The sequence below is a fragment of the Thalassophryne amazonica genome, chromosome 14 (assembly GCF_902500255.1).
Source record: "Thalassophryne amazonica chromosome 14, fThaAma1.1, whole genome shotgun sequence".
In the NCBI taxonomy this organism is placed as follows: Eukaryota; Metazoa; Chordata; class Actinopteri; order Batrachoidiformes; family Batrachoididae; genus Thalassophryne; species Thalassophryne amazonica.
Genome location: NC_047116.1, coordinates 45855591 through 45880942, shown reverse-complemented (window position 1 = coordinate 45880942; position 25352 = coordinate 45855591). Strand labels below are relative to the sequence as shown.

Here is a 25352-nt window from a genome sequence, read left to right as displayed (position 1 = left end):
GTCCATGTCACATTACCATTTATTTATTTTTGTTGTGCCAGGACAGCTGACAAAGAACACATTTAATAAATGACAAAAAAGATAGGAAAAACAGATCAGACAGGTGATATATTCAATAATTGTTGACGAATTAGATATTTGATATTTGCGGCCTGACAAACGCAATATTTGGCCGATTTGTATTTTAATATTTTGTGCAAACGCCACCCCACACCCCTTCAACAGAATTTCGTGGTAACACCCAGGGTGTTCAGACGTGCGAATATGGTATGGTTGTGATTTTGTGCTGTGCAAATAACTAATTAAACTTAACTATTTGACTTTTTTGTTCCTGCTTTGTTGCAGAGTAATTGATGTAAACACACAAGAACAACAACTTTATTAACTAATAACTGACCTTCCAGCATTTGGAACAAAGCCAACATCAGCAAGCACAGCATGGCGAGATCATCAGAGCAAAAACAGTCTGGATGCCAACTGTTGTCATGGCCTTGATCACACGGCCAATGATGAACTCTCCTGGGACAAGAACAAAGTTAATGTTAAACGTTTTCAGCAGAAAATATTATGGCACACATGGAAATTCCATATCTAAACTCTGCAGTACATATTTCTATAGTACATACAGTATATGGCAAGTCAAAACAAGCTGGTACTCTGTCCAGAATACTTTACTTTTAAATATAAAGATAACAACCCCACTTAAAAGGACAGTCTATTTTTGTTTTGACAAAATTAAGACCCAAATATTGAAGGATTATTAAATGAGCGAGAGGTCTGTATGGGAAAATATCAGACTGAGGTGTAAGTACAGACCAAGTGTTAGCGAGGGTCTGTGCAAAAAACACAGAGATCTGATATTCCCTTACAGACCGAATTATTATATGGCTACGATATATTATATATATATATATATATATATATATATAGATATATATATATATAAACAGCAAACTTGCAGTATGCCCAATATAAAAGCTGCTGAAGGCTCATAGTCAGACCTCGTTCACGTCACCTCTGTGAAGAAACTGAGAAACAAGTGGTCCCGTCGTTAGCTGGTAAGCTTTCAATCTGTGTGTTTTTCCTAGTGCTGTTTAGATATTTATGGAGTATGTCATGTCCGACTTGTTTTTTCTAATCATGTTTTAGCTTTCTGGTTTGTAACGAGTGTGATCGTGTTATGGATTTATTGTCATGGGAACCAGTCTGATGTGGGGCAAATATCAGACTGGAAATGAGCCAATCAGAGTGCATGTAGCATTATAATAATACAAATAAACAAAAGAGAACTGTCATAGAAAGAGGTTGACACATAAGAGTTTTACTTTCAAAAAGCAACAGACTAGTATTATTTAACAAACATAATCCACAAAGGGCCGATAGTACATTCATATCATAAATATTGTTAGCACTATGCAATACTGGTACATTAAGTTTTAATAATGCGGGTTCCGTTCTGGCTGTGGAACAACCGACCAGCTTTCACTCTCACAAGATCCTGAGGGTGCCTAGGAGTATGGCCATCCCCTTCTACTTGTGTTTTGTGGAACTGGAGGTGTATTACCGGGTACCCTGGGAGATGCTGGGGAGGTATTAGCAGGGAGTATGGAGTGAGGGGGGTCCGTCTCAGGGCCATCCAATCTTTTACTCTCAAAGAGAGTGCTTTGTTCGGGTCCTCTGCAGTAAGTCGGACTCGCTCACAGTGGAGATTGGCCTCCACCAGGGCTGCACCTTGTCACCAATCCTGTTTTGATATTCATAGACAGGATATACCAGGTGTAGTCGGGGGAGCAGGATCTCAGTTTGGTTGACTGAGGGTCTCATCACTTCTTTTTCCAGATGATGTGGTCCTGCTGGCTACATCGGCCTGTGACCTCAGCACTCTTTGGATCGGTTTCACAGCCAAGTGTGAAGCAGCTGGGATGGGGATCAGCACCTCCAAATCTGAGGCCATGGTTCTCAGTAGGAAACTGATGGATTACCTACTCTGGGTAGGGAAGGGGGTCCTTGCCCCAAGTGAAGTTCAAGTGCCTCAGGGTCTTGTTCACGAGTGGACAATGGAGTGTGAGACTGGCCGGAGAATCTGCACAGCAGGGGTGGTGTTGCATTCGCTCTGCCGTACTGTTGTGAAGAAAGGGAGCTGGGCCAAAAGGTGAAGCTCTCGATCTACTGGTCAATCTTCATTCCTACTCTCACCTATGGTCATGAGGGTGGGTCATGGCCAAAGAAGTAGACTGTGGGTATAAACGGCCAAAATGGGTTTCCTGAGGACGGGTGGCTGTGTCTCCCTTAATGATAAGGTGAGAAGCTTTGCCATCCCTGAGGGGCTCGGTGTAGAGCCGCTGCTCCTTTGTTTTGAAAGGAGCCCAGCTGAGGTGGTTTTGGGCATGTGGTAAGGGATGCCCCCTGGCACCTTCCTAGGGAGGTGTTCCTGCTGTGAGGAGACCCCGGGGATGATCCAGGACTAGGCAGAGAGATTATATCTTCACACTGGCCTGGGAAGTCAATTTGGACAAAAGCATCAGCCAAATGTAATGTAAATTAATTGCTTTAAAGTTTGGGGCCTGTTCAGGGCGTACCCCATCTTTTGCCTATAACATGATGTAATAGTTTCTGATCTGTCACGGAGTAAGTGATTAACAACAGAGAATGAGATTCATTCATTCATTTTTTAAAAATCTAACTATTCCAATTCAGGGTAAAGTGCGGGATGGACCCCTGGATGAAGGCAACCTGCCACACTTATCCATGACAACCTGCCAACCTGGATGCTGACTTAACTATGACCCACAATTGGGACCTTCAATCAGAATCAGATCTGTTCCAGACTTGTTTTTCATGCTGAAACTTTTTTTGTCTGTACTTTGTTCATTTGATCTCTGTATCCTGTTAGAATTTCTGAAGCAGTGCATTACCCTGCGAGTCTGCGCTACTTGAGGTTTCTTCCTAAACAAAAAAAACACCATAAGGAGGTTTCTCCTGACCACTGTCCTGTCCTGACTTGTGTGCTTGCTCAAGGGGTTGGCACGGTTACACCTTACCCATGTGAAGCGCCTTGGAGTGATTTGGTGCTATATAAATAAACTGAATTGAACTGAATTGATGGAGGCTATCCCATGGGGCACTGAGCAAGCAGGGTACACCCTGGACAGGCTACCAGTCTACACACAATGAGATGAGTCCTTTTTGTGTGTTGGTTTGTATGTTTGTTTTCTTTCTCTCTGTAAGAAAGAAATCTTTAACAGATTTTTCAAGAAATGACATGGAAGTGTAAGACTTGGCTCTTGAAGACAGGTTCTGGTTCTGAATTGTAGAATCTTGTGTAACTTGACATCTGAGCCTATATCATCCCAAAAACCCAAACCAAAAATTGAAGGACATGAACTGAATTGTCTACATATAAACTGGGATGGTTTTTGGGTTTCAAATTGTACAAATGTACTTTTTTAAGTATCCAACAGAAAATTTTTTATGTCGATTTAACAATTTCATAACAACAAATGTATATTTGCATATAATGTTGTATATAATGACAAACATATAGTACATTCTTCCAAGTATTTGTTCATTCTTAATAAAAGATTATGAACTGCAACTTAAGATACTGCAGCTATAACATAAAACCTGGGGAAATCTTTAGGTTTAGCAGTGGTTTGTGCCATGGGCTGCCTTTGTCTGCCTCCCTGTCCCATCTATTTTTATGCATGAACGGCTCATCAGCAGCGGGCTACTTAAATCCAGGCTTTAAGCTTATTTACTGCCAGATTCTTGCACTGCATCCTGATCGTGAAGCTTCCATGACTTTGACTTCGTCTCTCCTGCTGCTTCCATGCGCTCTGACATCTGAGCTCTCCGCAGCTCGTTCCAAGGGTAACCTGGCCAACTCTAATTTCTGTATTAGAGCTCATTGATTTCTCTGGGGTTTCCATACACTCTCCGGCCCAGCTTCAATGTCGCTTATGGTCATGGCTCCACGACTATCTGCACCATGTCATGTTGGAACTCTCCGGCTCTCAGCTACAGAGTGCGTAGGTCTGCCACGTTTCAGTTAAGTTCCTTCATGTTCTGTGAGAGCCCGCTCTAAACGCTGTTCCTGTCAGTGACTGTGCTTGACTAAGAACTGGCTCCAAGAACTGGCTCCAAGAACTACTACCAAGAACTGTTTTCCAAGAACTGTATGAACTCTGACACTGAACCACTAAGAACTTTCCAAGCCGTTTCTAAAGTCAAGTCCTGCTTAATTGGAACTGCATCACAAGACGCACCTGGCCTCTGACCTCTGAAAATAACTCATGAACTGTGAATGATTCCTGAACAGCAAACCTTATTTCCTAGACTGTGAACATTATTTCCAGAACTGTGAACATTCCTGTTTTAAGCCTTCAGTGAACTGTCTGTGTTAAAGGCTTCAGTGTTACGAGTGCAATCACTCACTTCCTCTTCCTCCGTTCTCCTAGTTCCTGTTCTTGGCTCTGTGCGTCCAACCTGGCCCTGGCTCCAGTAATATATACTCCAGGATTTCAGTTCTCTTACAAGACTGGCTCAGGAACCTGCATCTCCCTAATTTCCACAACTACAAGCGGGATGACTCCACTCTGCAGGCACCCCCAGCGCAGCATTATTATTTGTCCAGTTATTGTAATAAATATCTTTTCTTTCACAACCAGTTATGATCTTGCTCCCAGTATTTGATTTCATCGTCTGTACCGGTCCAGTCGCATCCGGACCTCTAACCATAACAGGTTTGTACTCTCTGAATATTTTGTTTTCTTCATTGCAATTCCTATACTCACCACACTGGTGGCAGCAGGGAGCAAACAGCATCTGGAAGTCATGTTCGCAGTACTTCCTGCCTTCAAACTGTCAAGAAAATTCAGTTTGTTTAGAATTATTAAACAGAACCACATGTATATACTGAGTATAAGGTGAGTATTAAACCAGTGTTGTAAGGACTGTCATTCCTTACTGGTCCATATGTCTTATTAGAGAGTTTTCAGCCCTTATTTACAGACTTCAAAACAAATAATTAATATGATTATTTTCCAGACTGTCCATTTAACTTGAGGATAATTTCAGGCAAATTGGATGAATGGCGTGGGAATTCCTGAGTGTGAGCCCCCTTTTCTTGGGGGGTGGTGGTCCCCAAATCTAACTGTAGTGTCACTCAGTTGTATCAAAAGGTAACTCAGAGTGCAGTGCAAACAGACCTTTCTGCTGATCCAAAAAGGACAAAAATCCCAGTTTCACCAGGAGCACTATGACAGTTTCTAAGGTTATTTTTACAGTAGTGTTCAGAATAACAGTAGTGCTATGTGACTAAAAAGATTAATCCAGGTTTTGAGTATATTTCTTATTGTTACATGGGAAACAAGGTACCAGTAGATTCAGTAGATTCTCACAAATCCAACAAGACCAAACATTCATGATATGCACACTTTTAAGGCTATGAAATTGGGCTATTAGTAAAAAAAAAAAAAAGTAGAAAGGTGGTGTTCACAATAATAGTAGTGTGGCATTCAGTCAGTGAGTTCGTCAATTTCATGGAAAAAACAGGTGTGAATCAGGTGTCCCCTATTTAAGGATGAAGCCAGCACCTGTTGAACATGCTTTTCTCTTTGAAAGCCTGAGGAAAATGGGACGTTCAAGACAATGTTCAGAAGAACAGTGTAGTTTGATTAAAAAGTTAATTGGAGAGGGGAAAACTTATACGCAGGTACAAAAAATTATAGGATGTTCATCTACAATGATCTCCAATGCTTTAAAAATGGACAAAAAAAAAAACAAAAAAAAGAGATGCGTGGAAGAAAACGGAAAACAACCATCAAAACTGATAGAAGAATAACCAGAATGACAAAGGCTCACCCATTGATCAGCTCCAGGATGATCAAAGACAGTCTGGAGTTACCTGTAAGTGCTGTGACAGTTAGAAGACGTCTGTGTGAAGCTAATTTATTTGCAAGAATTCCCCGCAAAGTCCCTCTGTTAAATAAAAGACGTGCAGAAGAGGTTACAATTTGCCAAACACATCAACTGGCCTAAAGAGAAATGGAGGAATATTTTGTGGACTGATGAGAGTAAAATTGTTCTTTTTGGGTCCAAGGGCTGCACACAGTTTGTCAGATGACCCCAAACTCTTAATTGAAGCCACAGTTCACAGTGAAGACAGTGAAGCATGGTGGTGCAAGCATCATGATATGGGCATGTTTCTCCCACTATGGTGTTGTACCTATATATCGCATACCAGGTATCATGGATCAGTTTGGATGTGTCAAAATACTTGAAGAGGTCATGTTGCCTTATGCTGAAGAGGACATGCCCTTGAAATGGGTGTTTCAACAGGACAATGACCCACACTAGTAAACGAGCAAAATCTTGGTTCCAAACCAACAAAATTAATGCCTCGCAGATGTGAAGAAATCATGAAAAACTGTGGTTATACAACTAAATACTAGTTTAGTGATTCACAGGATTGCTAAAAAAGCAGTTTGACCATAACAGTTTTATTTCGTAGCGTCAACAGCAGATGCTACTATTATTGTGAACACCCCCTTTTTTTTTTTTTTTTACTAATAGCCCAATTTTATAGCCTTAAGAGTGTGCATATCATGAATGCTTGGTCTTGTTAGATTTATGAGAATCTACTGAATCTACTGGTACCTTGTTTCCCATGTAACAATAAGAAATATACCGTATTTTCCGGACTATAAGTCGCACTTTTTTACATGCTTTGGCCGGGGGTGTGACCTATACTCCGGTGCGACTTATAAATGAAAAATATACCGGTAGGATCTCAATTAATTTACTGTAACAAAACAATTTTACGTGACAGAGTCGATCTATGTTTTAAAATGGCCACCAGAAAAGGAAATGCAATGCATCATGGACACTGTAGTATGGCGGCCGTCCTATAAGTCACGCTGGTCGCGATAACCAATCAGAGAACAGAACGTTGGACGCGTATTCCTCACCTCACCCACAGCGTGTGAAGCTGACGAATACGGTGCTTGCTGTTATTCCGGCATGGCGAACAAAACAGCTTCAACCCTTGGATATCAGTGTGAGCAGAGTGTTTAAGTTGACGCTGAGAGCTGCGTGGGAGCACGGGTGAGCGACGGCGGAGGTTAGTGTGTGCACTTGGAAGGAGCTGGCGTCGAAGATTGTGAATAGCGTTTGAAGCAGACGAACATGGTGTTTATTCCGGGACGGCTAACAAAACAGCTTCAACCCTTGGATATCAGTGTGAGCAGAGTTGACGCTGAGAGCTGCGTGGGAGCACCGGGTGAGCGACGGCGGAGGATTAGTGTGTGCACTTGGAAGGAGCTGGCGTCGAAGATTGTGAATAGCGTTTGAAGCAGACGAACATGGTGTTTATTCCGGGACGGCTAACAAAACAGCTTCAACCCTTGGATATCAGTGTGAGCAGAGTTGACGCTGAGACTGCATGGGAGCACTGAGCGACGGCGGAGGATTAGCGTCTGCACTTGGAAGGAGCTGGATCAACAACGCTGGGTGGTCATGAGCTGCGCAGGTAGGTGCTGCATGGTTCGGCTCGCAATGTGGTCCGCAAAATACAAACATATCTGTAGGTAAAATGCAGCTCACGAGAGGGCACTCAAGGCTTGTGTGACTGTTCCTGCGACTTCTGACTACCATAGAAAAATAAAAATTTCAACGTTACTGATAACTTAACAAGACAACGGAGAAGGCCCGAAAAAATGCCACCAAAAAGAAAATCATACTCTGCAGATTGTAAGTTACGACTGGTGAAATATGCATCTGAAAACGGTAGCCGTCACAATATTATCATCTGAACTTTTCATGTTAAGTTAACATACCTGTATGTCCATGGGACTTATAGTCCAGTGCAACTTATTTATGGTTTTTTTTATAATGATAAAGTGGCTGGTGCGACTTATACTCCGGTGCGACTTATTTATGGTTTATTTTTCTTTATAATGGATAAAGTGGCTGGTGCGACTTATACTCCGGTGCGACTTATAGTCCGGAAAATACGGTACTCAAAAACTTTTTAGTCACATAGCACTACTATTATTCTGAACACTACTGTATATTTTCCACCCAGAGCATTTAGAAGCAAAGTAGGCTCACCACATCATGTATTCATTTGACAAAGTGGCAATGGTTTAGAAAGTGGATCAGCCCTGTTCCTCCAATATCCGATACGTGAATAACGCCAATATCAAACCTACCAGGTTCTGTATCGGATTGGGCCCATCCCTACCTTGAACACCATCATGGTGAAGGTAAATTAAAACATGACGCCAAAGACAACAACTGTTATGATTATTTATTAGAAAGTGGAAAAACACAAGATGACTGTCAATCTTCCTCGGTCTGGGATTCCATGCAAGATCTCACTTTGTGGGGCAAGAATGCTTCTGAGAAAGCTCAGAACTACACAGGAGGACCTGGTCAATGACCTGAAGAGAGCTGGGACCACAGTCACAAAGATTACATTAGTAACACATGATGCTGTCATGGTTTACAATCCTGCAGGGCAGCAAGGTCCCCTGCTCAAGCCAGCACATGTCCAGGCCCGTTTGAAGTTCACCAGTGACCATCTGGATGATCCAGAGGAGGCATGGGAGAAGGCCATGTGGTCAGATGAGACCAGAATAGAGCTTTTGGAATCAACTCCACTTACCACGTTTAGAGGATGAGAACAACCCCAAGAAAACCATCCCAACCGTGAAGCATGGGGGTGGAAACATCATACTCTGGGGGTGCTGTTCTGCAAAGGGGACAGGACGACTGCACCGTATTGAAGGGAGGATAGATGGGGTCATGTATTGAGAGATTTTGGCAAATAACCTCCTTCCCTCAGTAAGAGCATTGAAGATGGGTCATGGCTGGGTCTTCCAGCATGACAATGACTCCAAACACACAGCCAGGGCAACTAAGGAGGGGCTCTGTAAGAAGCATTTCAAGGTCCTGGAGTGGCCTGGCCAGTCTCCAGACCTGAACTCAATAGAAAATCTTTGGAGGGAGCTGAAACTCCAAACCTGAAAGATTTGGAGAAGATCTGTATGGAGGAGTGGACCAAAATCCTTGCTGCAGTGTGTGCAAACCTGGTGAAAAACTACAGGAAGTGTTTGACCTCTGTAACTGCAAACAAAGGCTACTGTACCAAATATTAACAGGTGTTCAAATATTTATTTGCAGCAGTAACATACAAGTAAATCATAAAAAAATAAATAAAAAAAAATTAATACATTGTGATTTCCGGAAATTTTTTTAGATTATGTCTCTCACAGTGGACATGCACCTAAGATGAAAATTTTAGACCCCTCCATGATTTCTAAGTGGGAGAACTTGCAGGATGGTCCAATACTTATTTTCCTCACTGTAGGTCATTGCAGTCTGATTTATAAATCTGTAAAACATGTAAAAGTGTACAAATATAAACATGTACAGTGCGTATTCACAGCGCCTCACATTTTCCACATTTTGTTATGTTACAGCCTTATTCCAAAATGGAGTAAATTCATTTTCCCCCTCAAAATTCTACTCACAACAACCCATAAAGACAACAGGATTTTTTTTTTTTTTTGCAAATTTCTTAAAAATAAAAATCAAAGAAATCCCATCCACCTAAGTGTTCACACCCTCTACTCAATACTTTGTTGATGTACCTTTGACAGTAATTACAGCTTCAAATCTTATTGAATATGATGCCACAAGCTTGGTACACCTGTCTTTGGGCAGTGTTGTCCATTCCTCTTTGCAGCACCTCTCAAGCTCCATCAAGCTTAATGGGGAGCGTCGGTGCACAGCCATTTTCAGATCTCTCCAGAGATGTTCAATCAGATTCAGGTCTGGGCTCTGGCTGGACCACTCAAGGACATTCCCGGAGTTGTCCTGAAGCCACTCCTTTGATATCTTGGCTGTGCACTTAGGGTCATTGTCCTGCTGAATGATAAACTGTCGCCCCAGCCGGAGGTCAAGAGCACTCTGGAGCAGGTTTTCATCGAAGATGTCTCTGTACATTGCTGCATTCATCTTTCCCTCAATCCTGACTAGTCTCTCAGTTCCTGCTGCTGAAAAACATCCCCACAGCGTGATGCTGTTACCACCATGCTTCACTGTAGGGATGACTACTGGCATTCACACCAAAGAGTTCAAGCTTTGTCTCATCAGACCAGAGAATTTTGTTTCTGATGGTCTGAGAGTCATTCAGGTGACTTTTGGCAAATGCCAGGCGGGCTGCCATGTGGCTTTTACTCAGGAGCAGCTTCCATCTGGTCACCCTACCATTTAGGCCTGATTGGTGGACTGCTGCAGAGATGGTTGTCCTTGTGGTATTCATTCCACAGAGGAATGCTGGCACTCTGACAGAGTGATCATCGGGTTCTTGGTCACCTCCCTGACTAAGACCCTTCTCCTCCGATCGCTCAGTTCTGACAGGCTGCCAGCTCTATGAAGGGTCCTGGTAGATTTGAACTTCTTCCATTTACAGATGATGGAGGCCACTGTGCTCATTGGGACCTTCAAAGCAGAAGAAAAGTTTCTGTACCCTCTGAGACAGGATTGTCTCAGAGGTCTACAGACAATTCATTTGACTTCATAATTGTTTTGTGCTCTGACATACACTGTCAACTGTGGGACCTTATATGTAGAAAGGTGTGCGTCTTTCCAAATCATGTCCAATCAACTGATTTTACCCCAGGTGGACTCCAATTAAGCTGTAGAAACATCTCAAGGATGATCAGTGGAAACAGGATGCACCTGAGCTCAATTTTGAGCTTCATGGGAAAGGCCGTGAATACTTCTGTACATGTGGTTTATTATTATTTAATACATGTGCAAAAATCTCATTAAAACTTTTTTCACACTGTCATTATGGGGTATTGTGTGTAGAATTTTGAGAGAGAAAAAAAAAAGAATTTCATCCATTCTGGAATAAGGCTGTAACATCACAAAATGTAGAAAAACTGAAGCGCTGTAAATGCTTTCTGGATACACTGTAACACTATGTACAGTATAGGCAGAAAAGTTGTTATGCATTCTTTTTGCCAGAATTATAAAGCCCTACATATGAGTGGTTCTCTTTTATTTATCTCAATCATCCTGGAATTTTGTATGCACAAATTTGACTTTCGCTCCTATCTTTCATCACTAGTGGATGTAGCAATGCCCTCAATTACTTATATACAAAAACTCTATGTCTGCCACTCTAAAGCCAGACCTATTTCTTCACACAGGCCATGGAGAACAGCCCATGGAAGCCTAAAGCAGCACATAAGCCATTTGCTATTACTACTACTATTATTACTATTTAGACAGTACAATATTCAATTCATTCAAGAAGATTTGGGTTAAAAATAGGTGTGACCACCTTTGAAGTCAGAATACAACAAAAATCTACCATGTGGAGTTGGGACACTTGTTCAATATATCACCCAGATTATATCCATTTAAGTTAACTTATAATGATTTGGCAAAAAACTGACTATAATTAAAGTTTTTCACACCCGCCTCTATTATTTCAGCCTTTGAGCATCAACAACTAAAGTATCTGGTATATGGGTGCTTAGAATATACTGTACATCAATTCTGGAGGCACTATGTTTAATTTTAATGCATAGAAAAATGTACATGTAGTTTTAATGTTCCAATTTCTATTATTAAAATGTATGTCTTTTTAAGGGACAGTCCAGTCAGCCACAGCAGAGGCATGTGCATATTCTCACCTATTAAACCTTTACATGGAAGCTGTCCATAGCCTGGCTTTCCTTCAGGTTAAATATGAGCAGTTTGAGGACGTGTCAAATGTGGTGGGAATTTACAGTTCCATAACTGATGCCAGAGAGCTGCCAGAATATATATAAACATTTTATTCAATACTCTCAAGACAGATCCAGATACCAAAGAAACAAAGCCTTCCTGTGATCTTACAGAAATGCTTCTAACACCAGAAATGTTTCCAACAGTGGGAGGAATGGTCTGAGAAGTGTGTGCAGTCCCAAGGAGATGACTTCGAAGGGAATTAGGATTTCAGATGCCCAGGTGAATAACTGTACAGCCAAAGGTTGGACACGTTTTGAATGCACCTTCTATCTGATCTCTTGTATTTCCATTACAGGGGTACTACTCCACCCTCTGTGGTTGGCAAGGTACTTGCAAAGGTCATTCTCAACAGGTTTCAGTCCTAGCTACTTACACCTGACTTGACCTAGTCACACCTATAAGCCCGTGGGCATGGACTAGGCTAGGGCAAGTCAAGCTTTTTCTCTCATCCTGGATTTGTTAAGTCTGTCTTTATGAAACACCGTATTTTCCACAAATAACACTAACAAAAAGGAGCGCTAACAAAAAAGCAGCCAAACAGACAAAGAAAGATAGGAAAATGAAAACTAACCAAAGGAAGAACAGCAGAAGTAAGGAGAAAGAAGAAAGCCAGGCTCACAGACACATGGGCATCAATGATTTCTTCTTGTCTTTGGAGTCGCGCTCTCGTTTTGCCAGCTGACGTTTCATGTCGTCTGGGAGGCGTTCATAGCAATGTCTACATACGGGCTTCAAATCCACCTCCACAAACTTGTCCCTGACAAGTTGTGGGTGTCAGAGGAAGAAAAGAGCAAGGGCAAGAGAGAAGGAGGGGATAGACTTAGAGAAAACAAGAATACACAAAAAAAGACAGAATGATGAAGAGGAAGCAGAAGAAAGTTGGGGAGAGGGAGCATTTCAGAGACAAAGAGTGAAGATGAAATGAATGAGATGTGGAGAAACAGGCCAATATGGATACAAGGCTATGAGAGAAAAGTTGTAGAATGTTGAAAGAGAAAATCAGGACTAAGCAGGATTAGTTAGTCAGGAGACAGGCAAATAGCTCAGGTAAAAATACTAAAGCAAGAGATCAAAGTTTTTTCCTATATTAAATACATCAATACCACAAAAAGCACATATACCACTATCACTAACACATAGTCAAAGTTCCACTTTAATTTACTCCACATGTCTCTCTGCATTACTTACTTGAGGGTGAGCTTAGTGTTGCAGGTTGAGCAGGAAAAGCAGTTGACACACCATGCCTTGTTAAGTGCAGACACCACTGGAAAAAAGGTCAATAAAATGAACATTTCATGTTTATATGTGTGTGTGTGTGTGTGTGTGTGCCAACAATCAGGTTCATTCATTCATTCATTTTCAGCTGCTTATCAGGGTCCGGGGATGCTGGCGGCACAGAAAGCAGTTCATCCCACATGTTCCTGTTCCTCCGCCAAGACCAGGGCTGTGAAATGAAAAATTGTGAAATCCGAGGAAAATTTGCAGGGGATCTGGGGGGCATAGGCCCCACAGGAGCCTGGGTCTCGGGGCCCCGTGGGATCCCAGAAACCAAATACATTTTTTTTATCTAATTATACATTTTCAGCATCTCCTGGAACAAAAAAATCTCAAAATTAGTACATATTTAAATGACTCTGTATTCAACCTTTCATTTGAACCGTCAATGAGCATGTTGAAATAACAGAATATGATGTGGAAGTAGGACCTGGAATGATTTTTTTTTAATTGTAAAACAAATTATGCAAATAACTAAATTATACATGATAACTCAGAGCAATTAAACTACATGAAATTCATGAAGACTGAAAAGACTTAAAGCATTTCAAAAACCAACGCTAAAGCGTGGAGAATATTTTGAAAATTGTGGTAAAATATCAATAACATATATTATAAAAAAGCCACATATTCTTGTGTAAATTCCTGTAAATCCACTCAAAGCCACAGTGTCTTTTTCCCATGAAAAAAGTCTACATTAATAAAAACTCACATTTTTGTATAAATTCATGTAAATCCATCCATCTTTTTTTCCCAATGAAAGAAAGTCTAGATTAATGAAAAAAAGTCACACATTTCCTAAAATCATGTTTGAACAGCACAATGTTTATTTTCAGAAAGAGAAAAATTCTTACTGTGTTTCCTGAGGGCACAGTTTGCTTTTCCCGTTTCATCTTTCAAATGTGTTCATGAAGCCAACGACAATTCCACGGATTCTTGTCCTTATCAGACTTTTTCAAACAATCTTTCTCGCCATTCTCTCTGTCTGACGTCGGTCCGTGACACAGACATGCTGCACAATTCTTCTTTTAAAGACTTTAGAGCTCTAAAGGTTTGCGATGTTCACATGCTATGTTTAGCTTAAGCGTCGTGCAGGAGCCACACAGTGTCACCGCAGCAACCACTGCTCTCTATATAATACTGGATAGCTCATTGGCCAATATTTCTGAAGCAAACCAGCTGCCATATTACCACTCCGATGTCCTGCTCCTGAACACTCTTTTCTATTGATCTTTAATGAGGCACACTCAACTTTATTCTTTGAAATTTTGTTAAAAAATACCTTCATGTGCAGTTATAAACTGCACAAATTGCCAAATCAAAGGCAGTGGATGAACATTTCACCTGTGAGTATGATTGAAATGGGAAGTAATGAGCAATAATTTGACGAGTTCTATCCCTTATTCCAGCATATTTTCATATATTCAAGAAGTCCAGCTCTGTCCTGGGCTTGTCCTCTGGAGTCTCTTGAGGAGGCGACTGAGAGGAGGGTGTTAACCAAGCTCAAATCCATCATGGACAACTCCTCTCACCCTCCGCACCGGACTGTAGTGGAGCTGACCAGCTCGTTCAGTGACAGACTGAGACACCCTCAGTGCAAGAAGGAACGATACCACAGGTCGTTCCTCCCTGCTGCTGTCAGACTGTACAATAACACTGTGAAATAACCACAGGCAATAATATGTCCACAAACCACGTGCAATATTATTAATATGCCCACATATCATGTGCAGTAACAACTCATTTACAAATCCCAGCACTAATGTCACCTTACCACATCTAAATTCCACTTCACATATTGTAAAGAAGATGCTCCTATCTCCCTTTCAATCCTAATCATGTTTATATATATATGCATATGTGTATAGGTATGTGTGTGCATATATATATATATATATATATATATATATATATATATATACACACACACATACATACACATATATACACGAGGTCTGTGATAAAACTAACGTACCTTTTTATTTTTTTTCAAAAACTATATGGATTTGAATCACGTGCGATTACATCAGACAACCTTGAACCCTCGTGCGCATGCGTGAGTTTTTTCACGCCTGTCGGTTACGTCATTCGCCTGTGGGCTGGCTTTGAGTGAGGAGTAGTCCACCCCTCCCGTCGGAATCTCTCTGAGAACTTCCTGAGAGACTGGCACTTTGCTTGATCAAAATTTTTTCCAAAACTGTGAGGCACATCGAAGTGGACATCATTCGAGAAATTCAGCTGGTTTTCTGTGAAAATTTTAATGGCTGATGAGAGATTATGGACTGTTGCTGTCGCTTTAAGGACTGCCCACTGAGCGGGACGTCGCGACGCGCCCTGAGCCGCCGCTGTCTGCCTGTTTCGAGCTGAAAGCTTCCAAATTTAAGCCTCTGTTGACCCAGGACGTCGTGAGAGAACAGAGAACTTTCAGAAGAAGTCGGGATCAGCAGTTTAACCTGAATTTCTCGAATGATGTCCACTTCGATGTGCCTCACAGTTTTGGAAAAAATTTTGATCAAGCAAAGCGTCAGTCTCTCAGGAAGTTTTTTCATGACCTGTGAGGGATATCCGAGTGGACACTATTCGAGAAATTCAGCTGGTTCTGGGTGAAAAGTTTAACGGCTGATGAGAGATTGTGGAGTTTCTTTCACTTTAAGGACAGCTCACAAAGCGGATCGGCGCAGCGCGTTCGGAGGTGGCGTCCGTCTGGCTGTTTCGAGCTGAAAACATCCTAATTTAAGGCTCTGTTCACGCAGGTCGTCGTCAGAAGAGTTTCAGAAGAAGTCGGCATGAGGAGTTTATGCGGACATTCCACTGTTAAAGGAGATTTTGTAATGAAAGAACGTGCGGGCAAATTCGCAGAGTCGGTTCCGTGACGACGACGCAAATCCGTCTGCACCGCGACAGGAAAAACACCTCCGTGTTGAAAACCATTTGTAAAATTCAGGCGGCTTTTGATGGCTTTCAACAAGTGAGTATCTGACAAATTGTTTAACAGCTGGGCATGTTCCAACTTGTCCGTTAAGGTTTCCAATGGAGGTGTTTTCCTGTCGCGACCCCCCCGCGGTCGGGTCCGGCCCGACATGCGAATCTGCCCACACGTTCTTTCATTACAAAATCTCCTTTAACAGTGGAATGTCCGCATAAACTCCGAATGCCGACCTCTTCTGAAACTTCTCTGTTCTCTGACGACGACCTGGGTGAACAGAGCCTGAAATGTGGAAGTTTTCAGCTTGAAACAGCGAGACGCCGCCGCCTCGGAGCGCAAATCGCCGTCAGGCGCCGTGGGCCATCCTTAAAGCGACACTTACACACCAAAATCTCTCATCAGCCGTTAAAATTTTTACCGAAAACCAGCTGAATTTATCGAATGGTGTCCACTCAGTTGTGCCTTACAGTTTTTGAAAAAATTTTGATCAAACAAAGCAGCAGTCTCTGAGCCATTCCTAAACAATGAAAAAAATCGACGAAAGTGTGGGCCACTCCTCACTCAAAGACTGCCCACAGGTGAATGATGTAACAGACAGGCGTGAAAAAACTCTCACATGCCCACAAGGGTTCAAGCATGTCTGATGTAATCACACGTGATTCAAATCCATATGGTTTTTGAAAAAAATAATAAGGTCGGATACTTTTCTAATAGACCTCGTATATATACATACGCACGTCTGTGAGTGCATGTGTATATATACATACATACATATTCTATTTCTACCTCATTTCTTATGTCTTGTACTGTTACAAGTATTATTATTGCTTGTCCTTGCACACGCTGTTCGATGAACATTTTCCTCTACTTGCACCCACCTTGTGTGTTTTCTTAAGAGCCGACGTAACGTGAATTTCTCCTCTGTGAGATCAATAAAGTTTATCTTATCTTATATAGGCAAAGATATAATAATAATAATAATAATATAATTTTAAGTGGCTTATTAACTCAACATGCGTAGCCACAGGTTGTATTTTGTGTTGGACGAACTATTTAAGACATTTATTAGGTCTACTTATGCATAGTTTTGGAGCTTTAGGTGTTGTTGCTACGAGCTTTATTATATTAGGCTGAAGCTCATAGAGCTGTGTGTAATAAATGTTGTCACTGCAGGGAAAACCAACTCTCCTGTAGCTAGTTAAGTGGTGTTTTATGCTTTTGGTGCAGCTATTTAAAAAAAAAAAAATCACTATTTCTGTGATATCCGTCATGACTTTTGTTATCCATCAACTTTTGTTCATGATATGGTACCAATACATAAAGCTTGCTGATGATTCCACAACACTTGTATAAACTTTGATTAAAGAATGATAATTTTTAGAACTGAGTATTTGTCCCAGTGAGATATGAGTAAGTGAGAATAGAAGGGAACAAAGTGTCAAAGTAATAAAAGAAAGAGAATAAATCAAATAGCTAATCAGAGCAGGCATAGATTAGGAGGGATCAATCTTACATTATCCGAAGAACAAAAATAAGTAAATGAGAGAATCAGCTGTTATTAATTGAAATGGTTGACGTTCTAACAAGCTATCTATGTGCGGTCTGCATAAGTTGGGAGTGGCAAGATATATACAGATCAGTGCGCAGCAACCAACCAGTCCCGCTTTACGACAACTGTCGCAACAGCCAGGCTTTTTTCTCCTCAAAATTCCGCGGATCCGAGGATACTGATTTGTACTGATTTGTAATTCCCCCCCACAATGATGAAATCTGCAGAATTTGGCGGATCCACTATGTTTTCACAGCCCTGCAAGACCTGTAACTTTTCCTGGGGGATCTCAAGGTGTTCCCAAGCCAGCTAGGAAATACAATCACTCCATGCTGTCCTGGATCTTCCCCGGGCCTCCTCCCGGTTGGACGTAGCTGGAAGACCTCCCTAGGGAGATGACCAGAGGGCATCCTCACTAGGATAATCGAGCTTCTCACCCTGCCCAGGAGTGTAAACCCAGATACCTGACAAGGAATCTCATTTCTGTCATTTGTATCAGCAATCTTATTCTTTCAGTCATTATCCAATGCTCAGGACCATAGGTAAGGATAGGAGCATAAATCGACTGGCAAAATGAGAGCCCCACCTTCCAGCTCAGCTCCTTCTTCACCACAACAGTGTGGTACAGCATCTGTAAAATTTTAGACACTGCCCCAATCCGTCCATCGATCTAACGCTCCAACTTATGCCCATGCATGAGATCTCAGATTTGGAGGTGCTGATTGTCATCCCAGTCGTTTCACACACAGTCTCAAACATGCTCAGTGTCCATTGGAGGTCACTGCCTGATGAAGCTAACAGAACCACATCATCTGCAAAAAGCAGAGATGCAACTCTGAGGTCACCAAACTGGACACTCTCGGGTCCCTGACTGCACCTTGAAATCCCATCCATGAATATCACAAACAGGATTGGTGACAAGGTGCAGCCCTGGTGGAGACCAATACCCAGAAACAGGTCTGATGTAAAGCTGAGAATGTGGACACAGCTCCTACTTTGGTCATAAAGAGACTAGATTGCATGTTGCAGCAAATCTGGTACCCCATATTCCAGCAGCACCCCCCACAGGATACCCCAAGGGACCTGGTAATACATCTTTTCCAAGTCCACAGAACACATGTAGACTGGTTGGCCATACTCCCAAGACCCCTCTAATATCCTTGTGAGGAAAGAGCTGATCCACTGTTCCATGACCCGCATTGGTCCTCCTGATTCTGAGGTTCGACTAATGGTTTAAGTCTTCTCTCTATTACCCTGGCAGAAGCTTTCCCAGGAAGTGTGAGTCCTCTATAACTGGAACACACTCTCTAGTCCCACAGTCAAGTATGTCTTTTAAATGCTAATCAAAGCATGACCTCCATCACTCTGTCAGATAACCCACACCAGAACAAGACTGTAATGTGGTATTAACAGCACCATCCACAACCACCTCCAAGTATAATAAATGATTTATCCATTATGCACTGCAAGTAACAAGTTATTTTTAGTAAATCATCTTACCATCTCCTTCAATAACACGATTGCAGTGGTAGCAAACATCTCCAAACAGCTGAGAAAGAAGACAGAAGAGAAACAATGAAGATTATCGAGGCAGCAAAGACCTATTTTGGATTCATTAAATTATGCAGTACAGTGCAATACTACTTTTATTCTCTATAACATACTGCATTCAGACCTCATGGAAACAGGCTGCAGTTTTTGTGTTGCAACTAAATTAAAAATATCTAACACTAGGTGGAGTCACTGCATTGGCTTATCGGCAGGAAGTGTTGTCAGACGTCATCTCCATCTCAGATTCACAAACACACTGTTCAAAGTAAAATTTGTAAAATGCCATTTTGTGTACTGTTAAACATTGCTTCATTTCAAGGAGTACGGGCCGCTACGGTGACATTTTAGAGACATTGTACAGTTTTGACATGTTGATACAGTCTTAATGTCTGTACAAGAGGTTTTTTTTTTCCTGTGTGCTGCAAATGTAGTCACAGGTGGTCACACCTGGCACATTTTTTGCAGCAAAATCATTTTTTACCATTACTACTGAAAGACCAAAACACGTTTTTTGTTTACCTGGTTGTAATGAGTCTCACAGTAGGCCAGTCCCTTGCGTTCATAGTGACGGTGTCCCAGGAAGGGTTTCTCGCACTTAGCACACACAAAATGCTGCAAACAAGCACAGTTTTAGCACAGACATCAGTCAGAAGGTAATCACACGCAGACCGTGCTACATGCAGCAGAGCGGTTTGCCTTACACATTGTACCACTGTAGTCTTGTCACTGTGCTTATGTTAAACTAAATAGTTTCGGGAACTGTTAAATTCTGTGATTACTGCTGCAAGTTCAGCTGACTAGAGTATACACATACATCTGTTTAGAATAGATAGATGGTGTTTACATTTCTTCTACCAAGTTTAAAAACAAACAAACAATAAAATATAACACTTCTCTTTATAGGAGTTCTGCAATTTCAGAAATGCAACAAACAACTGCAAATCAGAAAAAGTTGGGACAATATGTAAAATTCAAAGATAAAATTGTTGCACCATTCCCAGTTTCTCCATGCAGATCCATAGAAGTTAAACATTGTTTCAGAGTTGTGCCTTATTGTCTTCCCTCACTCATCTCCTTGCAGCACGGACACTTAGTTTTTGATAACTGCCTCCTTGAAATAGATTTACTACACAGTACCACACTGTTTGCATTTCTGAACAACTGATATAAATGAAGTGTATGAAATATTCAGTGACTTGGAAATGTTTATGTATCCATCCCCTGACTTGTCTCAAGAAAACTGGCTGTATAAGTGATGACTTTTAATTGTTACATCTAGAATAAATTGCCCTTCTAACCTTTTGTTTTTTTGTGTGTGGAATGTGTTGCAGGCCTATGCAGGACGATACTCTCCAGCACTATTTTAAGGCACATAATCTCCTACAGATGTTTCTTCTTGTACAGATTCTTAACAAATGTTCAATAATATGGTAAAAAAAAAGGCCTGAATGCACATTCTCCTGCTCTGTAAACTATAAATCCTGGAGATAATGAGCCAGTCTTCCATCAGTGGTCATCCTGTTCAAGTTCTTCTCATGAGAAACTCAGATTTTGTGCAATCTCAAGTAAACCTACCCCCATCTGCAGAGGATTGTAAAAAAAAAAAAAGACAATAGCAAAAACTTTTGATCATATCATATCAAATCAAAGTAAAAATAAACCACTCCTGGTGAGAAAACCATGTCTAAAATATATATATTTTTTATTATATATTGTATATTTTTGTGTTTGTTGTTTTTATTAATTCAGGCATTTGGAGCTGTTTTCTACCCAAACAAAGTATAATTTTGGAAACCACACAAAAACTACATATGCCAAACAAACTATTACAAAAATGTATCCCAAGCTTAACATTTAATTTTTAAATGTCCATTTGTTAAACAACACACCTCCACGTGCCACTGCTTGCCCATGGCATTAACTACACGGCCCTCAATCGGTCTCCTGCAGGCTCCACAGATGGGGACACCCATCTTGTCATGGCATGGCAGACAGTAGAGTTCCCCTTTCAGCTCTCGTGCATCAGCAGTTAGCTCCTTTCTGCAGAGACATAAAGACATAGCAAGCCACATATGCAGCATTCATTGGGGTCACACAAAAATGAGGAAAAACAAACTGAAAACATTTCACAGTTAATGGATGCAAACTATTATCATGTAAGTAAGTCCCTTCGGCTGCTCCCTGGTTTTGCACTCGGGGAAGCCACAGCAAATCCATGGTGGATCTGCATGTTGAATTGGCACAAGTTTTACCGTGGATGCCCTTTCTGACACAACTCCACATTACATGGAGAAATGTGGCAGGGGTGGGATTTGAACCGGGAACCTTCCGCACTGAAACCAAGTACACTAACTACTTGGTCACCACGGCTGCCAGAAACTATTATCCTGAAATACAGAAATTTGTGCTTGAACTGAATTTATGCATAGAAATGACATGATGGCCACTAAGACGCACCAAATCAGGGGTGCGCTAGTGAGCAAGGTGTGGCATAAGACATCTTTTTCAGAGTTCCTGCAGAATTTACCACATTTTCATATCAAAACGGCTATTTCGGCATCAAGACCAGTTTTAAAGCTCACTGAGGACACATTTTTCAGAAATGCAGCTGCTAACTGGCTGAGCGTGGGGAATAATTAGCAATAAACCACATCAATGACCACTAATTACAGCATGTGCATGGATAGATTTACAGTCATGAATGCTTTGATGTTCTGTTGCTAACTAGGACATTAAATAACATGAATGTCCTTTAATTAATTTTATAAAACTAAGACCTGCTGTCTCCCCTATTGTTAAAAGCATATACGAATCTGCGTATACTCACAGCAATTTAACCAGATGAGTTAATCAGGCAATCACCCAAATTATTCATCCTGATTAGACTGGATGTATCACTTGGAGATACGATGGAAACAATTTACGGCGCCTATTAAACATCCCATCAAAAAGGACAGATGTCAGAATCAATGATTATATCCCTGGATGCCCAAAAGGCATCTGACCGGGCTTCATGGCAATATTTGTTTCACACATTTGAGTCATTTAAATTCAGCCCTAATTTTATAAATTGGATACAAACATTATACTCACCTGCACAGGTGGCTATTAAAGTCAATGGGTATAGATCTGAGAGATTCTCAAAGGGGGATGCAGACAAGTCTGCTCTCTATCAACCTTGCTGTTTGCCACTAGCATTGAACCACTGGTCCAGGTCATCAGAGACAATGACAAGGAATTGCCATAAATAAAGAAGCACATAAAATATCATTATATGCTGATGATGTATTATTATTATATCTGACAAAATCAACGTCAAAAATATCACACTTAAAGGAATTAATTTCTCAGTATTATGGGTATTATTCAGGATATAAGGTAAACATGGCAAAAACAAAAACAACAACAAAACCCAGAGGCTCTGGATATCAGCGGGAAATCTAGAGAGCATAAAACTCCAGGGTGGATTTAAATGGTCTAAAGAAGGTATTAAATACCTGCATATATACTCCTCATCTCTACATAATCTGTATGAAGCATGATAAAATGATTTGGTGTATTACTAATGACTTGGAATGATGGTCTGTGCTCCCCCTCCCTCTGCTTGGTCATGTTAAAGTATCCGTATGAATGTTTTGCTAAGGTTGCTTTGCTTTATTTATTTCAGATGTTACCTGTAGAAATTCCAAAGTCAATGTTTGATCAACTGTATAAATAATTTCACATTTCATATTACGAAAAAACGCACTAGAATTAGACTGTAAAACCTTATATCTAAACTTGATGGTGGTCTTAAAGCTTCCAAACCTAAAATATTGTTTCTGGGTTGCACAATTGAAGCCGCTAATGGCACTGATCCAGAATGGCACATATATTTGATGGCTTGCTCTGGTGGTCTGACTTCTGTCTTGACTCTTGTAGAGAAGAATAATCAAGAAGTCACATTTCTTCTCTCTGGCTAATAGAGAAGAAATGGTTTGAGAGAGGGGTCAAGGAGGCATTCTTTGTGAAACGTTTGAAACCCAGCCTTAACCGGGGAGGGGGTCTGAGACACGCTTTATCCCCTGTTTACAATGGGGTACTCAGGTCAAAGCAGTTTGTCTTTTGTTCATGGTAATGAGTCATTCACGTCATCAGCAGAGTCATCAAGGGAACCATCAGGAGAGGGACAGCTGCCCTGTCATTAGGAGGGTGCTAACTAGAGCACAATAGGTGCTAATTAGAGCTATTGTTTAGTCACCAGCCTATAGCAGTCTGCCTCTCGGTAGGAGGGGTCTGGTTAGGTTTAAAACTCCAGCTTTTGTGACTTCTTGATTATTCTTCTCTACAAGAGTCAAGACAGAAGTCAGACCACCAGAGCAAGAATTTTAGCTGAGGAAGCTTCTGCGATTTGAAGCGAAATGTCCTCGCGTCAAGCAACCCAGTCCAGTCGAAGATTCAAGCTTCTCTACTTTGGAAACCACCTGGACAACTGAGAGCTTACACAGAAACATGTGATAGTAATAAAAAAAAAGCATATTACACAGTAAAATCACCAGTGTTAAATTACACTGACAGGGTACATATGGTCCTACTCTGACCAGAGTAGGACCAAATGTACACTGGCAGTGTTAATTTAACACTGTCAGTGTTAGTTTTACACTGGTGATTTTACTGTGTATGTGCCTTTATTGCTTTTGAAACATATACAGTATTTCCTTTTCAAATTTTCATTTCCATAGCCCAAGTACATGATTAATTAAAATATTTACACATTAAACCGATACCAAAATCATGTAATTGCATATTACTTCATTCATTACAATACGACTGGATAAGAGGTAGCAGCTGAGTCAAATGTAAGTTAAGATAAACTATAACTGCTGACTATGGGCTTAGAAGGCCACATCTATAAGCTTGAAGATGACACTTATGAGACTGGCACAGATTTGTGTCCACGTATTTACCCGCAGTTGTTGCAGTTGAAGTGATCAGGGTGGTAGGGGTCATTCTTGAACAGAAGAGGCTGCTCATCAATGATGGCATGGCACTTCTGACAGATGTACTTGCCAAGGCCCCGAGCTTTCTTTGTTGTGACATGGCCGACAGAGGTGCCTGATTTGGGAAAGAAGGGCAGGTGAGCAGGGAAGACACTGGAAAAAAGGAAGACAGAGAGAAACAGGATACTGTATTGATCCTCTGGCATGGCTCAATATACTGTAGTATCTAACACAAGGCCAGCCAACTAAAACAGCTCCACAGGTGGAAGGAGATCACTCTGTTTACTTATACCAAAAACCAAATTCTGAACTTCAAGGAGAGGATAACCCTGGTTGCAGTTGTGCAATAAGATGCAAAAATACAGACATCAAAACATCAACCTCCCACAATAGATGTGCCATTTCTAAACTTTTACTCAAACAGCACATATGGAGTTGTTTAACTCACCAAGGGTTATGAACATTACACATTCACAGTTGATTTAATCTTCAACCCTGCCCAATTTGTGCATTACCTGCAATAACTTCCATGAAGCACAATGAGCTGAGCTATAGCTTTTATATCTGCCTTTGATAGCATTTATTGCAGCAGGACAATAGGATGGAAATGTAATGAACTACAATATTTATTTTGAACATCTTGTGCAAATGTCTTCCAGTCATTTCACAAAAATTTGTTGTAATTATTGTAAAAAACAAAACAAAACAAGCAAAAAAACAAAACAAAAAACAAAAACCATTGTTCACTGTTTCGGTTCTCTGGCAAAATAATATCCGCTGGGATAAATAAAGTTGATCTTATTTAGTCATACTCTATCCGCCCTTGGCTCTCCTATGGCCGGGATGGAGTAGCAGCATGCAAACCCAGATGTTCATCTCCCCAACAACAGCCTATAGTTCATCCTGGGAGACACCAAGGAATTCCAAAACCAGATGGGATATATAATCAGTCTAACACATTCTTAGTGTGCTGCAGAATCTCCATTCAGTTAGATGTACACAGAACCTTGCCAAAAGGCGGTATCTGGGGACAGACAGATGCTTGAATCACTTCACCTGGCCAAGTATAAATGATAAAGCAACAATTCTACTTATGGATGTCCTGGATGAGTTCCCCAACCTGTTCCAAGTAAACTAGTCTCAGGCAAGAGGCCAGAACAAGAGTGATTCCAGACCCCTATGCTTCAACAACAGAGGTTTAGAGCCACTTTGCTCAGAACAGTGATATGAGGGCTCCTTATAATAAGCAAGGCTGGGAGTTAAG

At 41.1% G+C, this 25352-nt stretch overlaps 1 protein-coding gene and 1 pseudogene across 1 annotated transcript in view; both read right to left on the bottom strand.

Annotated features, from left to right (window-relative positions):
- LOC117524260 overlaps positions 1-8257 on the bottom strand; it is a 30529-nt pseudogene extending 22272 nt beyond the window's left edge.
- Positions 8258-12378: 4121 nt separating this feature from the next.
- The window catches only part of lims2 (LIM and senescent cell antigen-like domains 2), a 36533-nt gene continuing 23559 nt past the window's right edge, over positions 12379-25352 (bottom strand). The window contains 7 exon segments of the mRNA XM_034185906.1: positions 12379-12565; positions 12997-13072; positions 19059-19107; positions 19629-19721; positions 20999-21149; positions 24056-24172; positions 24174-24203. Of these exon segments, the coding sequence (XP_034041797.1) occupies positions 12424-12565; positions 12997-13072; positions 19059-19107; positions 19629-19721; positions 20999-21149; positions 24056-24172; positions 24174-24203 (658 nt within the window). The 3' untranslated portion in view covers positions 12379-12423.